We start from the raw sequence: 19743 nt of genomic DNA, 5'->3' as shown, positions 1-19743 counted from the left end.
CCTGTATTAGGAATATATCATTGATATTATCATGTCCAACCAAAAAACAAATGGACATATTTGAAAAACGCCCCTACAGTAGATTTAGCTGGTAGCAACTGCAGTAGATTCGATGCATTAATTATGGGACTAAAAAGAAAAATCACAAGGAGAATAACTTTTGCTCTTTCCAGCTGTCCATGCCACTTTTCTCCAAAATAACACTCATCTGGTAAAAGGGGAGGAGAGGGGGGTGCAGATCCCACTGGGCATGTGGTCCCCACTAGTTTCGAGGGACAAGTCCCTTTTTACAGGCAAAGAGCCCTGCAGCAGCCACAGAGGTGAGACACAGGGTGCAGCTCAGCAGGCACAGAAACCCCGGCGCCGAGGGCAGGTTCCTCTCCCAGAAGGTGGTGGTGAATGGTTGGGCTGGGACATCCTGGAGGAGAGAGGAGATGGTGTCTTAGGTTGCAATACAGGATGTGACAAAAAATATGTATTCTATCACCATCTGTTGAAACCAGGTGGGGAAGTGATCCATATCTCTGTGGGAGATATCCTCTGCTAATGGGCCATCTGTTAAAACCAGGTGGGGCAGTGTTCTTTATCTTTTCCACAACCCATCTTTCCTCCAGGGAGATATCTTCTGTTAATGGGCCACTGAGTCCCAGTGAATGACTGATAAAATTACATCATCCCATCGGGAGATGCTCCACCCAGGGGGAGGAGCCAAACATTTCCTGCCTAAATAAAATCTGAGACTTGGAACAACAAGGCAGCCTTTTTTCCACTGGATTCCAAAGGAAAACTGAACCTCTCCACATCATCGTGGACCTTTGGAGGAAAGCTTCACTCTTCTACAGGACCATGGCTTTAAGTGAAACACATCTGTCACTGCAGGAGGACTGCAGCCACCACTTAACGGGACTGCTACCAGCACCCTGACTGACTGATGGGGTGTGAGCTTGTATTCTGACTCTGTCAGTGTTTTGGGTTTGTTTCTTGTAATACTGTATTTCTATTTTAATTTTTCCTAGCAAAAAACTGTTATTCCTATTCCTTATCTTTGCTGGAGAGCCCCTTAATTTAAAAATTATAAGTAGTTTGAAGGGACGGGGTTTAGGGTTTACAATTTTCCATTTCAAGAGAGGCTCCTGCCCTTCTTAGCAGATACCTGTCTTTCAAACCTAGTCAGATGGTGACTCCACAGGGTCCCCCCTCACCACACGAGCAGGGAGGTGGCAAACACCCCCCATGAGGTTGGGGAGGTCACAGGTTTTTCCCAAAGACCAGACTGTGCAGGGAAGAAGAGTCATGGCTGTGAGATGTGTTTTCTGCCATCTTGGACAGTCACAGGGCAGTGAAGATGGAGCTACTTGTGGCTGGAATGAGGTTCTATTTGGCTTTCATGGCCTAGGACTGGGCAGAATCAGGCTTCAGTTTTCAGTCTCCCAGTCTCTGAGATCATTGTCTTTGGGTCTTAGTCATCCACCCTTCAGACATGGGCAATAATATTCCTTGGACAAGTCACAAAAATTAATACCATCAGCATATGAGGTGGCTAAAGGCTTGCCTGGGAGCAGGGTACACAGGAATCACTGAAATAGGGACACCCCTGACTGAGTGGTGTGTGCCTGACTGGGTAACAGTGATACTATGGATTACCTTTGACTCTGGCTCTGGCATCCAAATTTCACCCTTGGAGATTTTCCCCATACTGTGCAGTACCTAGAAGAAAACATTATTTGTACCATGTGAAAAAATTATAACCCACAATACTTCCAGTTTTGGAGAAACAGAGGAAGTCAGAGCAAGGTGACATTGATAAAAGGTGTAACTATGACTAGCTAAAAGTCTCTTGAGCCAGAAAATGTACAGTGATTTCTACTAGAGCTTCTCTGAATATTTTTGTGGGAGGTTTTTATTTTTTTTTTCCTGAGTAAAAATGCTTTTTCTCAAGGCAGATTGAGAGTTACCAAAGTGAGGTTACTGCCATGCACTTGTGACACAAAACCTGTTAGGAGTGATGCTTCTGGGATATAGAAAGAGGAGAGATGCAACCCTGCGGCTCTCACAGCAATGAATTACGGAGCCCTCCCTCACCTATTCAAGCAGTACAAAGCTCATCAAGGATTTTTCTTGAGAGTAAACTGATTGCAATAATCATGAGGATTCTTGGGGGCAAATGAATGCCTCCAGAAGACAGCTCAGTGTCTTTGTAGTAGTAAGGATTAAAAGGCAAATATGACATTCTGTCAAATGGAAGTAAAAGACTGATTTTCCCTTATATAACAACTCTGTGGCTTTGCCACAGCAGTTGTAACTGTAATGTGCACCCTTTAATGCTCTTTTCCCCTCCCCTCCCCTCCAGATTGTTGTAAAGGGATTTCACTGTGACTGGGATCCCAGCCCCATGTATGTCATTCTGAGGAGATTTAGACATTATCAGAGCTGCACATTACAATTTCATAAAGCTCAGCTAACAGGACTGTCTTGTAAAAGAAGAAGCAGAAGGGATAGATCAAAAACAGGAACAAAGTTCAGATATCCAGATTTCTGCACTGGAAATATCTGTGAGCATTTGAAATTGCTTAGATTAGTTTTAAAATGTGCAGCAATTAATTTGTTAGAAACTGAGGTACTGCATCTACAAGCAGCATCAGGTTGGGGTTTTTTTATTCCTCTAGACATGCAGTACATGGCACAAGTTTTAATTTAAGTCTCTAGTTCAGTAATGTTGAGGGTTAGTTCTCTCCCTTTTTCCCTCTGTGGAATTTTCCCCATTGTCATGCTAAGATACCTGTTGACTGGGCCCTGGTGACAAGGGGGAGGGGACGGGAGGGAAGAGGGAACCCCTCGAGATTCAAACAGCCAGAAGAGGAAGCGGAAGGCTGGGCCTCGGCCCATTTCCCCCGCGGAGTTCGGACGAGAAGGACGATCGCCGCCTGTGTCCCATCCCTGCCATCCCAGCGTCGGGAAACCACCATCGGACCCTGCCCGGCTGTCTTCTCGCTGTGAACTACCACCATCCAGCACTCTGCTGAGCACCGGGACCGACACCGTGAGCGGAGAGCTCTCTCTCCATCTCTCTCTCCCCTGGGACAGCTCTGCCATCACCCCCAGCCCTCCTGCGGCTCTGCGGGACCCGCCCGCCCCCAGCACCGGGAACTGCAGCTCAGGGAAAAGGTGCCTGCAGCCAAAAAACACTGGGACTGAGTCACTGTTCTGTTTGTGGGTAATTTCATAGCTGTTGTTGTTCTTGTTTGTCTTGTTAGATATACTAGTAAAGAACTGTTATTCCTACCCCCATATCTTTGCCTGAGAGCTCTCTTAATTCCAAAATTATAATAATCGGAAGAATCACGTTTTTGTTTTTTTTTTTTTTTCAGTCCAAAGGGAAGCTTCTGCTTTCCTTAGCAAACACCTGTCTTTCAAACCAGGACAAGTAATATTCTGATTTGATTGAGATTCCTGGCTTCACTTTATTCAATAACTAATTAAGTACGTTTAAACAAATTAAAAACACTTTGGTCACGTTGTTTTCTGGAATCCCTCCCTCTCAATTCTAGGAGCCTTTGCACTAAATCAGACCCTCCAAGCTGTACCTAATCCTTTTCTAGCCTTTTGATAGAGATGTAGAAAGCAGAGCAGTGGTCTGTACCTCTCTGGCTGCTCTCTCTCCTGCTTGCACGGCCCCCTCCATGTATCCACTCCACTGGGTTGCTGTCTCTGTGCCAGCAAAGTAGATTCTGTCAACAGGCTGGCGAATGATCCTTCAAAACAAGTGAGAATGTCAGGTGACAAGTGACAAGAAGGCAATGATCCTTCTAAAAGCAATTTATGGCTTTGATGGAGCACGTGGCTTCAGCTCTCCAGAATCCCTGCAGACCTGGGCTGAGGCGCAATAAGCTGCTCCTGCAGGACCACGTGCTTGCTTCTCCACCCAAAATTCAAGATCTGAGAGAGAGAAAAATCTAAGGCATAAATCAGTGTTCCCAGCTTCCATGCAAAATAATACAGATCTTACTTTAGTGCTGGGATACGGGATAATCCTAACAGATTCCACCAATGCAGTGCAGCTGATAGATTTGTGTCTTCTGCATGGCAGCTTTGCTGTGATCCTGCCCTTACAGTGGAATGAGAATAACGTTTTTGCAATGAGAGATCACTAACATCAGCTTCTATCTGGAGGTTGGACTTGCCTGGCTGCTAAAGGCCTGGCATTCAGGGAGCTGCCTTCACCCCATAGGGTCATAACCCAGTCCCTCAGCCCTTCAGTGCTGCATGAGCATTCCAACAAACCCAGCTAGAGCTATGGAGCTCCCTCTCCCACTGGGAATGTGCTTGGTGTAAGGGCTCCCATCTAATCCCCTGCACTCCTCCCCAGATGACATTGGCTCAGACAGGGTGCAACCCCATGCTGGACATGTTGAGGAGCTCCTGGGCTTCTCCTGAACCTGATGCTCCACCTATACACTCAGTAGAGATGTTTCATCTGTCCAAGATGTGTGTCCTCAAGGGCTTGGGGGTCTCTAGAAAGATCCATTGAAAACACTTCATAGCACAAACTACTGTAAATAATCCAGAGGGGAGAAGTTTTTTTGGCTTTAGCAGGTCCCTCTGTGACTGTGTTTCCTTTCCTTGAAAGCCACAAGAGAAACTCTGCTCTTAGTAAAGTAAATAGCATGATCTTTGTTAGCTGGGGAGAAGGGGAATGAGAAGAGGGTTGAAGCTCCCCTAATATTCTAAATATGCCTTAAGTGTGTTGCATAAGGCATAGCATTGCATATGAGCTAAGAAATGTGAATTAGAAAGCAAAGCATTCTCTGTTTTACCTTCCATAGGAATACATTATGCCTGGTGGGAAGTAGGCTGTGTAGCAGCCCCCTGAGTATTGCTCCATGGTCCAGTTCTTCTCTTCATAATGCACAGGCTGTGAGTATCAACAGAGAAAACAGTGAAACACTGGCAGAGATATTGGAAATAAAGAACATATTTCTTTCAAAGAGGGGGAAAAGCAGGCTAAGAATACCTGACAAAGGAGTGCCACGTAATCTGGCTAATGCTATCCATCTGCACAAAACACATTTTTGTGCTTTTACAGAAACATCAGTCTCCCATGGGCACACCATAGGACAAACTAAAACATGCACTGCCTTCCCTTTTCTTGTGCAGGATGAGACTGGCAGTTCTTTTCTTCTTGTACTCAGTCCTGCCCTCCCCTTGGGAATACAGATTGTATGGCACAACATGCAATTTTAGGTACATGTTTTAGGTGCCAGGAACTTTGCCTTAATTATCCAGAACAAAGAAAAAACATTATTGTACAACAGAAGCAAAACCAGGCATTCATTCCTTACTTGTAAAGCCTCTTTCATCCCCAGTGCCTTGGCATATGCCTCACAGATCTTCTTTTTTCTATATGAAAATAAAATCAGAGTTAGAAAAAAAAATGTAGGGGGAACCTCTCCACTCTCATCTTTCTTATAAAAAATACAAATTTATTGCAACACTTTGGAAAGAAAGTTGGGTTAGACTTAGTTTTTAAGTCTGATTTCAAGTTCTTATCTTAACATACATATTTCAGATGCTGATGCCTAAAAGTTACATCTAAAATGGACCCAGGGAATGGGAAATGAAGGTTGATTTTGGCAATGAGCTCTAAAAAAATAAATCTTTATACAGCTATTTTAGGATACAGAGCCAATTCATTCTCATGTTTGCTGGTATAAGACCAGAAGAAAAGCAATATAAATCAATTAAATCCCTACAGATTTACTATAGCTGGGAATAAAACATGAGCTGAAGAATGCAGCTTACATACCTAAGCAGAGCTCCTCTTTCACTTGCACAGTACCAAAGTTCACATTTAGAAAACTGTTCATTTCACTGACTAATGGGGAAACCATACTTTTGTAAACATAGAAGTTTAAAATTTTTATCACCCAGTCTGAATATGAAGGAGACCCAAAAGGATACATGTCAGCACTCCTGTATCGCTGGGTTAAATCATCATTCAGTGGAGATGTCTGGAAACATGGTTGGAAAAATCTTCTCCATTCACATAGATACCCAGAATTAGTAAGTCATAGCATGGAAAAGTGGGCAGGACTTGGAAATTAAGAAATATCCAGAACTGGATGAATATTAGCATTTGTGTCTTGGTCTGTTTATGCTAAAATCTCAATTTCTGCCCCAATTTCTAGTGTTGGTAGTTGCACTGAGCATGTGTAAATGTGCATATTCACAAACATATTCACACACATTCCTGTGGGGAAATATCCCAGAGAAACAATTTGTTTCTGAATACCTATAGCTTCTGAACTCTTACCTCTCTTCCTTGCTGAGATGGGCCAGTTTGACAGCCTTTCTGGTAAGGATGAAACTGAAAAGAAAAATAAGGCATATGAACATTACCCCAGCTGATTTACAAGCTCTTGCTGGAGATGACTCTAAAAAGGGATTGGCAAAGCACTTTACTGGTATGTCATGAGCTTCATGTTTGTCATCATACCTCAACATTTAATAATTGCAGGTCACAGAGGTGAAAAAGCCTATGCAGGGTAACCTGCAGAGTTAACTGAAAGGGAGGGTGTGCATTTCCATCTAGGTCTGACCCAAAAGGACTGAGACCCTGAGCTTTCTTGAGCTTTTGAAGTTCAGCAGGCAGCTGCCTGTGTCACTTGGTGTTAATAAGTGATGGCAGCCTGCTGCTCTGACAGGCACTGCACAATGTCATGGATCACTCCTGCAACAACTGGGATTAGTATTTATTCATCTTGAAGGAAACAGATTTGGCAATTGGTTCATCTGACCCTAGTGGAGATATCCAGGGGATGAAGTATGTTCCTACACTCTTTTAGAAAGTCACATAAATCCAGGAGGAGAAAGAAAGCTGGAGACTGTTTTCCATATGGGGTTTGGAGGAGGCTTGCTGCTCTCATGGAAGCTTTCAAGCCTTGAACATGCCCATAAACATGTACAGTTCAGTAGAAGTGGGGAGCTTTTCCTGACAGACACTTAAGGAATAGCTGCCTGCCATTTATATTGGCCTTTTTTTGGCACTCTCACCTCACATTACTGAGGAAACACTTGTAAAGATTGTTCATTTGGTTTCAGCTATTTTAAAAGCCAGTCAATACTGTCATGTATTTTCCCACCTGTTTGTCCAAACTGTAACATTTTTACTTGTCAGTTTCTACAGAATCTTGATTTTTTTTTACTGCACAGTTGCCTCTCTGCTCCAGCAGCTGATGTTCCTTGTCCTGCCTCAGCACAGTGGGGAGAGGACACAAATGAGGATTTCTTGGACAACTGCATTGTCGTTTTGGACCAGGCACTAAACATAAAAGCCCAACATGAGCCAAATACAGGCTCAAACAGAGAGGTGAGAGAGGGATTGATTTCTAAATGTACTCCACAGTAAAAAAACCCACATGAACTGAATGCTTAAAGAAGACTACAGCTGAATTCAGCAACTCCTTCCCAACCACATCATTTGTATTAGGCTGTTTGCAGCAGAACCTTCACCAAAAGTTTATATGGACTAGAGAGGCACAAGAGGCTCGGTAGAAGTGCAAACTCCATCCATGCAAACTGTGTGAAATGGCCATTTCCCCTCTCCCTCCTGCTCCCACCAACTCTTACAAGAAGAAATTCATATATGTGAGTGTGGGCTAGCAGTTTTTACCCCATAATGGCAGGGAAAGTTCCATCAGGTTTTGTGTCATCTATGGTTATTCCAATTGGAGACTCTTCATCCTCAATGATGAAGGAACCACAATAACCTAAGGGGAAAGAAACCCCAAGATTATTGTTTGAAAAACCTGTTGATGATCACTGTTTCTGATAGTAATGAGCAAAGAAAATTATCCATAAAAGGAATTGCACAGTAATTCCATTATTATCGATAAATCCTACATGTCTGAAGTGTCTCTGTAAGTTTCTCTACTCTCTTCTCTCTGACTCAGAGAAACTGTGCACAGAGACTTGTAAAAATATTTAAAATTCCACTGCTACTTAACAAGGAATTTCTGTGGATTGCCGCAAGTCCCTTTGGCTTTCTATTTTGGGGACAATAAACATCAAAAATATACTGATCCAGTCAGAACTACGGTGATTCGTTCCATGAGTACCTTGACCAAAACAAAACCCAGTGCAATTACATCTGGTCACTGTAGGCTCAAATTTACACTATTCTGATTTTGCTGATGATAAGATTGTTAGGAATGCTGTTCTACAACAGTAATGCAGCAGAAACATGGGCTGTCTAATCTAGGATCACATCAGGACATGTTTCAGATGAACATGTGAAAAATCTCATATAGAGAACAATGAATACACCTGAATGTATTCTTGCCTCATCTCAATGGCCAGTTTATGCCCTGAAACATGCAAAAATTATATTATTTTGATTAAGAAATATTCTTACCACTCTCAATATTGTTAGGAAGAGAGTGGAACTAATCTGTTCATACAAATAGTTCTGAAAATGGTATCAGTTAAAGCTGAGAAAAACAAGTATTACAGCATGGAAAAAATATCTTGAGCTAAACAAAAACCTAACCTACTTTTCCCATTCCTCTGAGATATCAAGTCCACAGAAGAGAAGATTAAAATTAGGGAAAGGGCTTGCTTAGACCTTAAGCTCTGCTTGTCATCTGCTGTAAATTCTCTTTGGCTGACCTTACAGTCCCTGGCAGGAGAAGGGAGCTGATGCTGCAGGGAAGCTGATGCTGCTGTGCTCTGCAGGTTCCAGCAAGGTTTCCTCGGGAAACATTGCTTGTTCTCTTGGTCATCCCACCTCAACCAACTGCAATGAGATTTGGGATCCTGGATTCATCCTTGGAACAAGGCATGCACTCAAGATCAGAGAAAGAGTTCTGCTTTCTAAGGAGCTTTCACTTTTCTGTATGTTTGATTTTGGGGTTTTGCACATTTAACCCTCCCTTGGATTTATTCCCTGATTATTAGACAGCAGAGTGTAAAAATTTGCACAGAGTTCCCAAGTCCTCTGCTTTCCCCACCTACCCTTCCTCCTCCAGAAGGCTTCCCTGTAGTACATCATGCACTTTATGACACTCCCCATAGGCAAACGCTGTATTAACTGGTTTCTCTTTGGTGGCAGCTCTGGTTTGTAGTGAATCTTTGTTGTCAGGATTGGAGGGATGGCACTGATCACGTACTTGCCCTGAAATGTAGAACAAACTCAGCACCAGGCACTGCCTCCCAGCAAGCTCATCCCACAGGACATGTTTGAAAAGCACTCTTAATAGCTGCTAACATCTTTCCCACACCTGACCCTGCTAGGTGGCTTTCCCACACACATATTTCCAGGTGACAAAAGTAATTCTGCCATTTCAGATAAAAGGAGCTGGAAAAAACAGACTAGAGTTGAAACTTGGCTGGAGACAGGTGGAGAAATGGGACAAGAAATATCCTAGGGCCCAGGTAAAACTGCCTTTTATCATCTCCAGAAAAATATGACCCACATTTCTCCCAATTATAAGATGCTAAAAAAATCACATTTGTGCATATTCACAGGATGTTACTTCAGGACAAGGAACACTAATGGTGGTTCCAGCTTTCCTGAACGTGCTCCATCCCTCTCACAGGCCCTGGGTCTGACTGGAACAGTGCAGGACTCCGTAGGGTGAAACTATAGCACAACACTGCTGGTCTCAGGTGCTCTCAGGCTGGTGGGGCAGCTGCTGCCCCATGGGTGCCACTGTGGGTAATCAAGTTCTGATGGAGAATTTCAAAGCATGACAGTACAGAGGCAAAATCTTACTAAAGGTGTTTGAAATTTTTTTTTTATTTTTTTTTTTTGCTGCAAACCACAAACTGGGATGTTATTTTTCCTTCCTTTGAAACAGTCTCAATGCAGAACTAAAATGTAAAAAATAGATGAAGACATAGAAAGTTAAAGCAGAGAAGTCAGAGTAATGACAGAAACCAAGCAGCAGAACACCAAGAAGAGAGCCAGTTGTAAATAAATCTGTAAAGCAGGTTCCATGGAGTGTCAGCATAGTCCAAGAAATAGACACACACAAATGGTATTTCCTGATTACATCTGGCTAAGAGCTACAGCAGATGTATTCCCCTACTAAATGCATTCTTGACTTTTATTCTGATCAAATTACCTCATATATCTCATGGTTCAGAGTCTCCACAAGGACATTATCACCTGTCTGATCGATACTGATCACAGGTCTCTCCAGTTTAACTTTGCCTTTGAGGCGTTCCATTATTTTCTCTGATATCTGACCGGAACCCCCTTTAAACTTCCTCTCCTAAACAACAAAGAGAAAAGAAACACAAACAAAAAATCAACAGCATTAATCACAATGACATTGAATATGACTTCTGCTCACCAACACAAAATTCCAGGCCAAATCTTCAAGTCCTAAGGGTGCATAAGGACACCCAGACTTTCAGACAAGCAAGGGCATATACCTGAGCCTCAGTAGGGATTACTGACTACATCACTTTTGCAATGGTTTCCCTAATGACCTGACTTAAAGACTCTTAAAGCCTAGAGAACATGCATGTATAATGCAGGTTTTCTATCAAAAATAAACATATCACTTCATTCAAAACATGTTTTAAGTATTTTACCCACCACTGTGCTACCCAAACCCTGAAGCGTGAAGAGAAACCCAACTGTAAAGTTTAAGACTGAGTCAGCCCAGAAGCAAGACAGATCTTTAACTGAGTCTGGTCTCAGTGTAATGAGCTTTCTCTGTCCCTGGGAAGACACAAAGGCAGAGCTGTTAGGAAAAAAGCACAACCTGTGACACACATTTCCCTGCGCTATCTGTGCAGAGGGTCAGGGGAAGCACTAAAGCCTGTTTCACCTACCAGCCACCAGTGGGAAATAAAGCAGCTCACTTTTACATGTAAGGTGCTGGTCTTGTGAGGGCCACTAAGCCAGAAACACTTAATGCTTTTGCTCAACTAAAATTGATTGGGGTGAAGGAAGAAGGAAGCATGATAGTAACAAAGACAGCTTTTCCCATCCAGCTACAAAGAAAAGGAAGTGCTCTGCCCAGGTAGCTTTCCCTTCTCCACGTTTTATTTAGCTATGAGTGTCTTGGGATTCATTTTATTTTTAACTCCTGCTGCAACAGCTAGCAGTTGCTGATGTGGGACAGCACACATGACTGAGGGGCTCCTGAGGAAGATGGCTCTTAGCCAGGTCTGTCTCCTATCACAGGACAGCACCAGCACTGCTTACATCCTTCCTGACACGTGGTTGTGTTGATGTTGATGGATAGATGTTGATGGAAACTGTTGCCATGTGAGCTGACCCAAGAAGAAAGGGCCTTTTGCTATTTACTTCCAACTCTTGTCATCAGAGGCTTCAACACCAAAGAAACACCCACATTTCCGTCTGAAGTACACCTTTTCTGAACTCCTGTAAACATTCAAACGTGCCAAGTAACCCAGAAAAAAGCAACACAACTGCAACAACAGCATTGTGCTGAAGTAAATGCAGAAAGCCCCCAATTGCTTAAATAGTCCCAATTTATTCCACGTCTTAGCTAATAAAATTCTTCATTAAACAGGGCTAGTTGACAGGGCTGTATCACCCCATGAGACCATATTTCTCTCTGTGCCACATGCTCTCATCTTTTCATTAAATGCAGGGTTTTGGTGGGTATAACACTGCACTTGCTCATTGCAGTTTCAAGAGAAGAGGAAGGAAATGAGACTTTTTGTACCTGGCCTCCATTGGTGATAGAGAAAATCCTGGATGTGCCCCCACACTGCCTCACATACCACAGGAACCAGAGGGCAGACACTTCGTGAGGCTCAGATGTGACGTTGACGTTCACAAAGACCGTGGCAAAGTCCCTGACAGCTCTGTGTGAGACACAGGACCAGGAAAAAACTGTGAGAAAATATGACTTTCTGACTGCTTCCAGGATTTTATTTGTCATACTAAACAAGAGCTGTTTCCCAAAGTCAGAAAAGTCAAAATGATTCATATCTGTTTAATTTTTCAGTCTGGAGTGAGTCTGTTTAAATGGGTTTCTATCAGCCCCTCCTTCCCCCCCAAAGTATTTATCCATTTAGTTTGAAACCCCACTGATTTCACTTTGGTTAAATAGTTTCCCAGCTGCTATTCCCTTCATCAGAATAAATATTTTTTCTCAGCAGAAGAACAATTTTTGTAATCTGTTAGTGAAATTTTTCTGCATTTCTCATGGGGAGCTCGTTGAGCACATCAGTTCCAGAGTCTGATGGGTCCTGAGGGACTGAAGCAGCCATGCAGCCTGGACATTCCCCACCTGTCATATGACACTGCTGCACTGACCCTTTATGAAATCAAGAACCAGACTTTGTAAATAACCCAGACAGAGAAACCAAACTGGTAATCACTGCCACGAAAATAAGGAAAGGGTCACCTGTCTACCACAGTTCGTTCTCTGAGCATAAACAGAGAAACAGCAGCAGGAACAGAGGATCTGGCTAGTCACATTTCTTGCATTTGTGGCCACATATTTCTAAGATTGGAATCCTTTTGCAAAGAAGGTAGAAGGACTCTGACTTCGATGAAGCTTCATGAAACAACATGAATTTATAATAATCTGATAAAGGAAGGAACCTAGCAAGCTATCTGGGCTAAAATATGTAACTTATAAACTTTTATAACCTCGTTTCCCTATGTATGAAGTCCATTCACCCCTATTTCATCCTATCAGCCGGGATATGAAAACAGCCTGCAAACAAGAACCCTCTGTGACAATTCTGAGAGCACCAAGACACTTAGCAGCTGCAGCAGGCTCAGGCCTAAGAAATGTGAAAAAAGTCTCCAGGATCAGTAGTTGCTGATCTGTGACATAGGACAAACAAATCTTCTTTTGTAATCTTGGCCTTGAGTCATACAGAAAATGCTGTGGAAGAGCTTTTTTGTTTAAGCACTGTTTTTTAACTGTATGTAGAAAAATGTGGCTTGGCTTAAAGATCTAAAATGGGTTTTTACTGAGTTTTTGAATGCGCTTCAGCTGAACACATCCATTAAAACTGGATGTTTTACTGACAACATTGGCAGTAGAAGCTGCCCAGACAAGAAGTCTGTCAAAAGAGGGATCACTACAAACCTAGTCTAGCTTATGCTCCACCAGCTCCATGGCTAAAAGCAAAGTAAAAACTAGAGGAGGAAGAGTCAGTGCACTTGCGACAGCAGTCCAAAGTAACAGAGTTTGCAAGAAAAAGACTCATAAAACTAACTGCAAAGAAAACTCCAATGCCACAGAGAGCATGAGCAAGTCCAAATGGCTGCACAGCATATCCCATGGAGCTGGAGCAAGACCTAAGCCATAAAAATGAATTTCAAATGGAAAGTTTTGGTCAGGAAGCTGCAGACATAGCACTAAACTGCAGTCAGAATGAAAGGGCAAACAGAGCACAGCCACACAAATAAAAGACACTGAAAAGGAGGGAGGAGGGCGTTACAGAGCAGTGCAGGGACTGGCACAGCAGGTGGGGACATGAATGCTCATAAGAACACACTTCTCTTCAGCTTACAAAAAGAAACTATTGAAAAGAGAAAGGAAAGAAAGAGAATTTCCAATTGTCATCACCTCAATATACTGAACAATAATCCTTTTTTTATTTGTACAGTGCAGTCCCTCACAGAAAACACACTGGTCATTTTATAGATAACACAACACCTTGAGCCCTCTTCCTACTGACTGTTGTTGATGTTCTATGGGATCTGCTACTCACAAACAAGGAGGACCTGTGGGATGATGCAAAGGTGAAGGGTAGTCTTGGCTGCAGTAGCCATGAGACTGTGGAGTTTAAGATCCTGAGAGGAGTAGGGCAAACAGCAGAATTGCAGCCCTGGAATTTGGAAGGGCAGATTTCATCCTACTCAATGGCCTGAATGTCAGTGTCTCATAAGAAACTATACTACAGGGCCAAGAGCCACAGGAGAGCTGGCTGGAGTTCAATGATCCAATGGTTTGAAGTGGAAGGATGGTGGGAAGAGCCCACACCACCACTGCTGTGTGCAGGGACCTGCTGAAGCAAACCCCAGGCTCCCCCAGCACCTTTGATGCCACCTGCCAGCCAACCAAAACCCATCTCAAACAACTCCTGATCTGTACTCAGCTGAACCACAGAACCTGTCAAAAAGCCACTATCATGCCACAGCTGGAATTTCAAAGCAGGTAAATATTTACATACTTGGTCCAGCAAATCTTATTTATCAGCTCTTTCATGGTCATTTTGTCCCATTCTTCAGCATGTGGAGCATCCCATGGTGCATCAACAGGAATCTGGAAAAAGAGGTGAAATATCCAAGAAATGATTCAGTACTTCACCATTGCCTGCTCATAGCTAGTTAGTAGCAGAGACTTAATTGTTATGCTGGCCAGGAGTTTCTTCTGTTCCCTACACATGGATATAAGTTTGGAACAAATTAATTAAATGGAATAGTTTCCATTCACACCTTTGGGAATTATTTGCACTATAACCACCAAATCTGTCTTTGTCTGACTAGTGAACTATATCCTTGTGTTGGGACTCATCTGGCTTTTAGTTGTCCAGAAGTGATTCCAATTTAGTTGTCTTGGTGTCCTCTAGAAGTTGAGGGGAAAGTTCCTTTTTCAGTCAGTTGACTGACTTGGAAAGTCAGTTCCAAGTTGAGTAACCAAAGGTCCTTATGTCTCTCTGGTAACTGCAGAGTAAGAAAAAAACGTCTAGGTACTTTGAAATACTCTAGGCAGTTAAATTCTTGATAATAATTGTTTACATGTAACGTGATATGGAGGATAATACCATATCCCCAAACCTTTGAAAAATGTATTACTGACAAAAAAAATGCATAGTATAATATATAAATTTGATTCTGCAAAACCGCCTAAAACCAATGGAATTTGCAGTACAGTGAGTTATGCTTGAAGATGCTGGTAAGGTGGAGCCCTTGCTTTGTTACTAGATTATATGGAAATTGATGAATATTTGAAAGAGAGTATAATGCTCCAGGGGCTGCAGCTGTACTGCTTATATTTTGAACTTTAAAAATAAAGTTACTGTGAAGTGAAACTGAAGCCCATCTTAGGCAGCTACAGAAAAAAGTCACCTTTACTTAAATTGCTGTCATGAGGGAAGGGGGGGGAAAGCCCCTTCTAATCTCCCAGCTCATTAAATACTTTTTCCTGTCATGAGAAAATACACTGAGTTCAACCTAATTTTTTCAGACGTCTTATACACCTCCATATCTTTTTGTCTCCTCCCATAGAATCATAGAATAGTTTGGGCTGGAAGGGGCCTTTACAAGTCATCTAGTCCACCTCCCTCTCAGTGAGGAAGACCTATTAGTTCTGACAGCTCCTGGGCAATATAGAAACATTTTTGATGGATGCTTCCTTTCTGTTTTGTTTTGCTGTTGAGGGTTTTTTTTTATATTAAAGAAACAATAAAAAACCCTACCAGACCCAACAGTGACATGAGCATCACAAGACACAATGAATTTTCACAGCCTACCTCTTTTCCCATCTTGTCCATGGTTCTCCAGAAGTGATTGTAATCCAGATAAACCAAGGGATTCCATGTTGAAGGGCAAATTCCTGTAAAATTTTTTGACTTTCCCTGAAACACACATTAAAAACATAAGCAACTGAAATACAACAGAGCAGATCTTCATTACTTAAGAACACAAAATTCTCAGACTCATCACGTGTTTGGCCTTTTGTCCCAAAAGACCTAGCTGAGTTTTTAGTTTTTTTATTTTTGTTTTTCCTTCACATACATGCAGGAAGTGGAATGCATGTTGCTAAGTAGGATGGATAAAAACAGCTGCACTGGCATTAAAAAGGACAATAACACCTTATTATATTTACTATTCTGAAGGAGTGGGGAGGGGCACATCTGTTCTGAGCAGGTTGTCAAATTCTGGGCAAAGGATACTCAAGTCATGCCAAAGAGGAACACTCCTTGTTCCTAAGCATCCTTCATTATTACATTTCAATGAATCTACTATTTGCCTGCTGCTGAAATGTGCATCCTGAAATTTGCCTGGGTCTAAAATTGAGTGCATTTCAAACTATTTAAGCACCTTTATGGTACATCTCACTTTAAAAGCAAACACACCTCTTTATTATTCCATGGAAGAAACCTTTTGTAAAAAAAAGTCTGAAGAGGAAGTTTTTGGCTGCAGGAAGAAAAATAATGTACACTTGCAAAAATGGTGTCAGTACTTACAATGTGTGCAACACAAAGCTGTAGCCGTGGCTGAAACTGTTATTATCTGAAGATGAAACTGACTGTTTCAGATAATTCTGGGATGTAATGATAAGAGAAACAATCTAACAGCAGCTGCTTCTTTGTGATAACTTTAATCTCAAAGAGGAAGGGATGAGCAGGTAACATTTTCTCTTATTAAATTGCTTTGAACCTTCCCCATGTAAGTCAGTGGTGAATTTCTCATCAGACCTCTCTGTTGTATGCCCTTCCAGATGTGTCAGAAGTTTGTGTGAGGATGCAGGGAACACTCTGACCATGACAGGTAGGAGCTGTGGTGCTAAAGCAGCTTGCAAGCTGCTTCTCAGTGCCATGGACCCTGTGCTAGCCCATCACACCTGGCAGGTGGGAGCCACAGATCAAGAGAGAGGCTGCAGTGCTTCAAATGCAGGACATGGGGACCCAGGGACAAGAGGACATGAAGCAGGAGACAAACACGCTTTCCTCAGACTTGGTGACAGATTATTTATTGATCTTCCCCACTGACAATTGTGTATTTGTGGGTTTCTGATATTCTGCAGAACATTTTTCTCTGCAAAGATCATAACAAAGATAAAGGGTGCAAGATGAAACTCAGAGATCACAGTGAGCTTTCAGACTTGGCAAAAGCAGTAAAATACTGAAATTCCTACACTTTGGTGAACTTTTGTCTGCCCCAGGCCAGGTACAGCAGGGCAGGCAAATGTATGTGGGTAAGGGACCACAGCAAGACTTAGCTGACACTGTCCTGTCTCTTCAGAGCAGGGCTCCAGCAGTGCCCCAGCTCTGGAGCCCACCAGGTCACTCTGTGCTGCTCCTCCTCACCATCTCCACTGAGGGCAGCAGCAAAGCCACTCTCCTGTTCTGTCCAGACTCAAAAATTTCTGCTCTGGGCCAAGCAGAGCACCAGGTTGTGATCTCAGCACTTAGTTCAGCCTGAGATCTACAAATTTAATGTTTTAGGGATTTTTTAAAATTTCCAACAAATGCGCTTTCAAGTCACCAGGAGGTTGTTGGTTACCTCTGGATTTCTGGGTATGTAATCTCAATCTTGTGTACCACATACTTTTTTCTCCCTTTTATCCCTATTTTATTCTTTTCCAGACTTGCACTGAAGGAAGGTGGCAGGGGGATGCTGTTCCAGCCTTCTCCAGGTGTACATGTGCATGCAAAACACTTCTGCCATGGCAAGAGCAGAGTAAATGCTCCCGTGAACTCCCAGGGAAACCTCCAAAGGACACTGGCTCTTCCTTTCACTTGAGGACGATTTCTCACTGCCAGACTGCAGCACTGTGTTCAGCCACAGAAAAGAGAGCCAAACAGTGCATGCAAAGATATCTACTGCATCCTACAGCTTCTGTTGTCATAAATTAATGCTGCATCAAACTAGAAAATACTATACCAAGCAGTAACATGCTAGTAATAATTTTATTCTTTTTGTACAATATTTTGCTTTTCTAAAAGATCATCAAACACTGCTTCTAAAAATTCATTTATTGCTAGTCTTTTCATTCTGGTTGGCGCCATTCATATTCCTTCCTTGACATGCTTTAACACCAATAATTCTGCCCTTCAGCAGAGATGAAGTGCAATACTCTCATACCAACCAAATCAGGGTGAAAAGAAGTTATTATTGCCCTTCTGTGCTGTTTATAATGCAGGAGGGAAAAGGGAAAAGATAACCCTGTGTCCAAACTGTTCAGTGAAAATCTCTTTTCAAAAGTCTTTCTGATAAGTGTTCTTGTACAGAGTGATATAACTTGCAAACAGCTCTCCTATCTTTAGCTTACTTAGCTTAAAACATCTTTGATCAATGGCATAGCCCAGGGAGATCAATGGGAATATATGTTCTATCCTAAGAACTAAGACAAACTGACAATTAAAAAAATCTAAACTTGTGTTACTTGTTGCTCTCTTCTCCATGCCAAAAACCTATAACTTCAGTAAGACTGGAGCCCAGTGGCAGGAAAATCAGGAAAGATACAACAGTGATAACAGACCTGGAAGGGGCTAAAACTGAATTCAGAGAGGCTGGAATAGTTCACAGACACAGTGACCCCTGTGTAGCAGGGCTGCCACACATCCTATCAGAGGTGGGATCAGAGGAAAGCCAACTCTTAATAAATTCCAGGAAAGAAATTCCCATTTCCATCAGGAAACACAAGCCAAACAGCCTCAGACACATCAGTTCTCCAACTTTCTCTCTGGCACAAGTATCTCCACAGTAGGGAGTAAATCTAGCCCAAGTGAGCTGGGGCTGGTAAGTTATTAATTTGGTTTTAATATTGTCTCCCTGCTAGGCAGAAGAGTTCTGGCTGCAAGTTTCACAGAGGAGCTCACTGCAAACAGGGAAGGTCTTGCAATATTCCATTTTTAAACAAGTTTATAGTGTTCTGGATGTATTATTTTCAGAACTACTGTTTTCTTAACTGAAGGGCAAATAACCTACTGGCTTAGTTCCCATGCTAACAGATGGCTGCCTGACTGACCCACAGGGTTTATCTAACTCTTTTCATTTCCTGGTGTGTCAAGTGGTTTCCTGTAGACCTCAGATCTGAGTCCTTCTGCCTGCTTGGATTAGTTACCCCACACCAATCCAAAGAAAACAAGATCCTCAAGCACCATCAGTGGTGGTAAACTCAGTGGCTAGAAAGAAGGCAGAGAGAAGAGCTCTGCAAGGTCCCTTCCCTGCCCAGGGCTGTGCTGGGGCTTGTAGCCACACCTACAGGAATTAGCTCCAAGATGTGACATCACCCCATGTTTCCAATTGTGTTAGAGGAGCAGACAATTTTGCCAGATTTGAGAAAGGCAAGTCTGTCTCCTCTCTGCTGTGCCAGGGACAGGGCACACATCAAGAAGCACAGGAGGAACATCCCCCATGCCCCAAAGCAGGGGTTGTTATATCCTGGGGCTGTGCACAGCACAGAGCAGCAGCAGCAGCAGCTCCCTGTGGTGTGATCCCTCCGGTGAGAATCCTCCCCTGGTCCCCACCTCCAGCAGGTCTAGCCCTGGGAGCAGTGCTGTGCCTGGGACTGTCAGATCCCTGTGTCTGAACAGCAAGTTTGTGATGATGTGCAGAGTCTTAGTCACAGACCCACTTGCTGCACCCTGAGCTCTTAATCTAAAGTCAGGAGGAAGGAAAGAAGGACCAGATGGCTAATCTGAAGCACTGGATATAAATCCTCATATTTTATTAAACATTCTCTCCCTCTGAAAATCATAATTCCTTATTAAGTAATATTATATACCCTGGAGCTGTGTGCTGCTGCCAGATATTGGAGGAGTACAGTTATATGAGAAGGTCGATACCACACCAAGGCCCAATGCCTTTACTTTCAAGGGTCTTCTATTAAAAATCTGAAAATAACGCAAAGCTTCAAGGGCCTCTGTTAAAATAAAAAACTGTCTGCCAGCTCAGGGAACAGAAAACTCCAGTATATCTGCCCTTTCTCAGTCCAAAAGCATTCTTGTTGAATTATGGGAAAGTAGCCATAGAGAATTTTAGCTGGAAAGAGGGCTCATGACAAACAC

General features: G+C 42.7%; 1 protein-coding gene across 1 annotated transcript in view; it reads right to left on the bottom strand.

The window, feature by feature from the left end:
• Positions 1-262: 262 nt before the first annotated feature.
• The window catches only part of LOC134057929 (amine oxidase [flavin-containing] A-like), a 34608-nt gene continuing 15127 nt past the window's right edge, over positions 263-19743 (bottom strand). Inside the window, exons 6-17 of the mRNA XM_062514970.1 lie at positions 15478-15582; positions 14176-14267; positions 11703-11844; positions 10122-10271; positions 9010-9169; positions 7670-7766; positions 6311-6364; positions 5340-5397; positions 4815-4912; positions 3641-3752; positions 1645-1707; positions 263-418 (exon numbers count right to left, since the gene is read on the bottom strand). Of these exons, the coding sequence (XP_062370954.1) occupies positions 263-418; positions 1645-1707; positions 3641-3752; positions 4815-4912; positions 5340-5397; positions 6311-6364; positions 7670-7766; positions 9010-9169; positions 10122-10271; positions 11703-11844; positions 14176-14267; positions 15478-15582 (1287 nt within the window). The remainder of the gene's footprint in view (positions 419-1644; positions 1708-3640; positions 3753-4814; positions 4913-5339; positions 5398-6310; positions 6365-7669; positions 7767-9009; positions 9170-10121; positions 10272-11702; positions 11845-14175; positions 14268-15477; positions 15583-19743) is intronic.

Source organism: Cinclus cinclus, chromosome 2 (assembly GCF_963662255.1).
Source record: "Cinclus cinclus chromosome 2, bCinCin1.1, whole genome shotgun sequence".
In the NCBI taxonomy this organism is placed as follows: Eukaryota; Metazoa; Chordata; class Aves; order Passeriformes; family Cinclidae; genus Cinclus; species Cinclus cinclus.
The sequence above is the reverse complement of the archived record's forward strand: the minus strand, read 5'-3'. Positions and strand labels throughout refer to the sequence as shown.